At 49.5% G+C, this 5000-nt stretch overlaps 2 protein-coding genes across 2 annotated transcripts in view; one reads left to right on the top strand and one right to left on the bottom strand.

The window, feature by feature from the left end:
• Window positions 1-1197: 1197 nt before the first annotated feature.
• LOC125952751 (protein prenyltransferase alpha subunit repeat-containing protein 1) lies at window positions 1198-3981 on the bottom strand. Its single transcript, XM_049682434.1, has 3 exons — window positions 3563-3981; window positions 2451-2959; window positions 1198-2336 (listed from the first exon to the last, which is right to left on the bottom strand). The coding sequence occupies exons 1-3, from the start codon at window positions 3643-3645 to the stop codon at window positions 1519-1521; spliced, it is 1410 nt and encodes a 469-aa protein (XP_049538391.1). The 5' UTR covers window positions 3646-3981; the 3' UTR covers window positions 1198-1518.
• Window positions 3982-4296: 315 nt separating this feature from the next.
• Window positions 4297-5000, top strand: part of LOC125952752 (iron-sulfur cluster assembly 1 homolog, mitochondrial) — a 1068-nt gene continuing 364 nt past the window's right edge. Inside the window, exons 1-4 of the mRNA XM_049682435.1 lie at window positions 4297-4530; window positions 4614-4667; window positions 4740-4815; window positions 4890-4964. Of these exons, the coding sequence (XP_049538392.1) occupies window positions 4447-4530; window positions 4614-4667; window positions 4740-4815; window positions 4890-4964 (289 nt within the window). The 5' untranslated portion in view covers window positions 4297-4446. The remainder of the gene's footprint in view (window positions 4531-4613; window positions 4668-4739; window positions 4816-4889; window positions 4965-5000) is intronic.

The raw sequence follows: 5000 nt of genomic DNA, 5'->3' as shown, positions 1-5000 counted from the left end.
AACCAAAGATGAATGGTCAATTGGGGGGAAATGGTCAGTTTTTCACAAGATGTTTTTCGAGTTTTTCTTGCATTTTCCTCTGCTTCAATTGTGGTAATTTTCTGTAGCTCGGCAACCACCAGTACGGTTGGAGCATAATTGCCTCACTAATACACAGGGCGAGTGATGTAATGCGCTCTCTCTCTCTCTCTCGCTCGCATGGATTTTTATGTTTTCCTTTGACAGCTGCGCGTTTATCAGGCGAAGTAAACATCGTTCAATTTTCCACCGAGGGGAGGGGGGAGGGTGTTCGTTTTCCACCATTGCACTGCGGCCAATCCTCACGGATAGCATAATACCGTGCTTCTTGTTTGGTAACGACCCAGAAGCATAGGTGGCTGCTTTGATTCGATTTTCCCACCGAAGTCAATCGTCGTAACCACGTTAGCTGCGACTGGAAAAGCGTCATTTACGCGGATCACAGGTGCCCTGGATGGGCAGGCATCGTCACTCACTTGCCGATTAAACGTGTTAAACTTACTTTCCCATCAAGGCTTTGCTTAAACGTTATCACTTTTTGTAGCGCCACGCTCTGCACGTCCGTCTTCCGGCGTCAAAACACATCCGCGTCAGGTTAAGTGAGGTTCTATTCGCGTACCCTTTAAAGCACTGCACTTTACTTAATGTTTCACACCAAAAGCATCCTTATTCTGAGGCTTCTGCGACGTGTACACTCTGAATTTGGCCATTTTGCAGATTTTGCAGGGCTAGCCAAATCTAGCGTCCTTATCCCGGTCACGCCATATCGCCAGACCGGATTCACAAAACACGGAGGGAGTTCTTCTTGTGGGGGAAAAACCGCGACAACCGCGAGAGAGCGACTGTCGCTCTTTCTTTCTCTCTCTGTCTCCCATTTCTCGTCGCGAAATGAGAAACGCGTTTTGCGATGGCCGTGAAAGTTTGAAAATTATGCTGCGATGCTGGGGATGCGATGCTCGCTTATGCGGTAATGTGGGCCCTTGTGTATTATGCAATTTGCTGATTGGAGAGGCCTAGTTTTCGGGGTGGATTCGATTGCAAAATTAACGCTTCAATTTCTTCTTGTGCAAGAACTCGTGAAACGGATTTGCTCAACAGGTACAGGACCTTACTAACCAAACGCTACCAATGGAAGATTTTCATTTCATAGTCCATAAAAAAAATCACACAAAATTATGTCTAAAGTATTTTGATTTATTGAACGGTTTTACAGTAAAATTTCACTACTTCTTAACAACTCGAGCGCATGTGCATTTGTCCTATCGATCACCACTTTGTGTCCATCCTGGGGTCTTTCAGCCACCAGGGCTACGTGCTAGAATCGGTAGAATCATTGGAGGAAGCATAGGCATAGTTCCGTGACACGGGGCGTAGTAAAAACGTAGAAAAATATAAACAGAAGTCCGCTCATCCGCTCTTGCTTCTTCAGCTGCACTGTTGTGACTAGGAACATCGACGATCGATCAAAACGGGGAGGAACGGCTGCCTCAGCCCACTACATTACTGGATACCCAGGAAGGTACTGCACCATTGTGCGTGCCGTGGATCACCGGATGTACGGCGCAGTTCCTCGGCCTGTAGAGCCCGCAGTAGTGGACCATCATCGGCGTCCGCATCGAGACGCGTTATCTTCGACAGTGGCTGTTGAAAGGTTGGACTAGCCTGTGGCTCATTCGTAGCCTTCACCAGCCAGGCCGGCGCAAGGCGTAGCTTCTCGATGAGAAACTTTACCATAAACCTTCGATGGTTGGCCAGTGCCTGCGAGGGACTGTGCAGGGCGCTCAACTCCTCGCACATTCGCAGATCGTAGGCCGCAGCGTTGGCGCAAAAGAGGAACGCTTGCACGTGCAGCTGATTCAGCTGATCTAGGTCTTTGGTAGCGATCGCAGGTAACAGGTAGCAGATCAGATTACGCACCGATAATGATGAATCTTGTGCGTACGGCACACCCGTGCCCGTGAGCGATTCGATAAGACTGCAGAGTGCACCGTACTTGCGACGCCTCCGTCCAACCATCATAGCACCTTCGTCAGCCTCATCGGCACCACTATCGACGTCCTCCTCTTCATCGTCATCGGCATCGTAGTAGCACTGTTCGAACATCCGCTCGAGCACAAATTGCCGATGGTTGTAGCAGCTGTAATCGTGGATGTGCTTCCGGATGAACTTCTCCGTTTTGTACACCTCGTACCGGAGCAGCTGTGGGTCCTTCATCAGCACCCACTGCCGGTGACTCCAGGCGTGGTAGTTCGTGGTGCTCTTGTCCGCACACTTCTCGCACAGGCTGATCTCGAACGACCAGTCGATCGCATCGCAGCCTGGAAATATAACGTGAAATCATATTAGAAGGAGATGAGGCAAGGCTTGGGCGGTCTGTTTGATGGTCGAGACCAGCCCAGGGGGTGTTAATTTTCTCGCCCGTTATCACTCACTTTGAAACAGGTACAACCAGCGCCGGTATGCGAACGCTTCGTTCGACTTGGGCTTCTTGCTTAACACCAGGGTGGAGAAGTGGAACTCTTTGGAGATATCGAGCCGATTCTTGGCAAACAGCTGTCGGCGTAAGTTCCAGAACGTGGCCACATCCGGATTGATCAGTATAGCACAGTTGAGATACTTGATGATCGGAAGTGCTCCACTGGTACTACCACTACCACTGCCGCTGCTGCTGTTACCGTGGAGTGAGCTTCCGGCTCCGTTACCACCGCTCGTACCACCCATTGAAAGCTTTCCCTTGTCGGTCGCACTCCAACAACCGGAACCACAGCCAGTGGGCAGCGTGTTTGAGTGCAGCAATTCACTGCGGTACCGCAGAATCAACCGATGGGCGTAGGTGTACACGAACGGGACGCACCACGATTGCAGTCCCAGATTATGCTCCACGTGGATTACGGGCGACTTGTTTTGGTTCAGGGGCATCGGTATGATTTCGAAGCCAATCCTGCGGAACGAAACGAAAACGAGAGTTATTGTCACAGTTTGCGATTGGGTTGTTTATCCGGGCTGGAATGCAGGCCGCGCCTTCGCACCGTGGCACCAGCTTAATCAAAATAAATTGCCCGCCACCAATTATGCGGAATTACGTTCAATCAAACGACAACTATGCGGGGTCCGAACGACGCGATGCGCGATCTCCGTCCTCCGGTTGCTACTGCTGCTGCACGATCACGATAGTCTTGATTCTCAAGGCCATATCGGGCAAGTACGATCGAACGGCGGACAAAAAGGTTGAAAAGGGAACTAAGAAAGAAGTACGCGAGATCGTACAAGGACTTGGAAGTTTGCTGCATCGTGTGTATTGCCTTTCTCCTCCTCATCAATGCTCCACGCCGAACCAAAAGCATTCCTCTTTGAACGTCCGTTTAATCGTAGTTTAAATTCATTTGACCTCCCCGTTCGGATCAATGCCACTTGCTGTCTGATGATTGATGCCTGGTTTCGTGCATGATCTACTTTCGACGATCACGTACCCGAAAGACACGATCACGCCATAGGTATTGGGCTATTCGGAGGCACAAAGATCTAGCGTTGTGAGACTACTTACAGCTCAGGATCGCGTACGAATACGGCATCGATCTCGTTGATAATCTTCTCGCAGAATGCAGCATCCTCCTCGTCCTGTCCCATCCTGCACGGCTGTCTGGATAAGCGATCGATCGGGCAAGTGGTCACTCCGTGCTCTGGACCTTCTCTTTTGTCCTTGTCCTCCCGTGGTTTGGGTTTCTTTCTTTGAGCTGATCTGCTAAGGAGCGGTCGTTGTCGTCGTCGTGCGTGGTGTCTCTCGTGCTGCTGCTGCTGCTGCCATGAATTCAAGTCACAACAATGAACCTTGCGCAAGGAATTCGGTTCTCTTTATATACACGCACGATCGAGCGCGGCCGCTATCGCTTCTTCTCGTGGATCGGGCGTTGGAAGCAAGGAAAACAACGACGGGAACGAGATTCATCTGAGAAACCCGCGGATCGTCAACAAGGTGTTTTAAATAGAGGGGTGGCTTCTTGTAGAACAACACCCCGCTTGGATTTTAGAAAAAACTTCAGAGTTTGACAGGCACGGGACTGTTCATGTTTCGGCTTCGGGAACGCTCTTTTCGAAGCTGTTTTTGCATTTCTGTGGTATTATAAATTTTAAAATTCACGAAAAGTGGCACTTTACAAAGAAACGAAAGTTAAATTCACGAAATAGCCACAAAAGTGACCCAAACCCAACTGCCAAAAATTTTAAAATGGCGACCTTTGACGCCACCTTGCCTGCAACTCTTGCGTAACTCGAACAAAATCACAACAAACCGAGCAAACGTCAAACCGAACAATCATCGATCCCGCGAGAGCAAAATTGCGAAATAATTGTGAATCTTTAGTGAATTAAATTACCCATCAGGACCGTTTCCACTTACGCGAACTACTTCTTCGAGCGTCGCGCCGTTCTATGGCATCCAAAATAGTGGCCACGGCTACGGTGCGCGCCGTAAAGAACCGCAAACTGCTGCCCGTCCGAGCGGCTTTATCGCTGGTAAGCTAGGTTTTGTTATTGATCGTGGGGGACCCAGTCGAGTCGTCACATAGAATAATTTGCCCTGGTTCTCTTTCTTGCAGACACCGGCAGCCGTGAACAGGATAAAGCAACTGTTGGATGGGAAAAGTGAATACGTAAGATCATGGAATCATTTGCAGGGAAAGACCCGGGAGCAAAGTGAAAGTAAACCAATTTTTCTTCGATAGATCGGTCTGAAGGTGGGAGTGCGGCAGCGGGGCTGCAACGGACTATCGTACACGCTAGACTATGCATCTGTGAAAGGTGTGCCGAACCGGAGAGAGGATGCGGCATGTTTTCCACGCTGATTATATAAACGATTTCTTTCATTTTTTCAGACAAAATGGACGAGGAGGTTGTTCAGGATGGGGTCAAGGTTTTAATAGACAAGAAGGCTCAACTGTCGCTGTTAGGTTGTTGCCCCAGGATAACATATCGGTTAAGCAACC

Source organism: Anopheles darlingi, chromosome 2, assembly GCF_943734745.1.
Source record: "Anopheles darlingi chromosome 2, idAnoDarlMG_H_01, whole genome shotgun sequence".
Taxonomy (NCBI): Eukaryota; Metazoa; Arthropoda; class Insecta; order Diptera; family Culicidae; genus Anopheles; species Anopheles darlingi.
The sequence above is the reverse complement of the archived record's forward strand: the minus strand, read 5'-3'. Positions and strand labels throughout refer to the sequence as shown.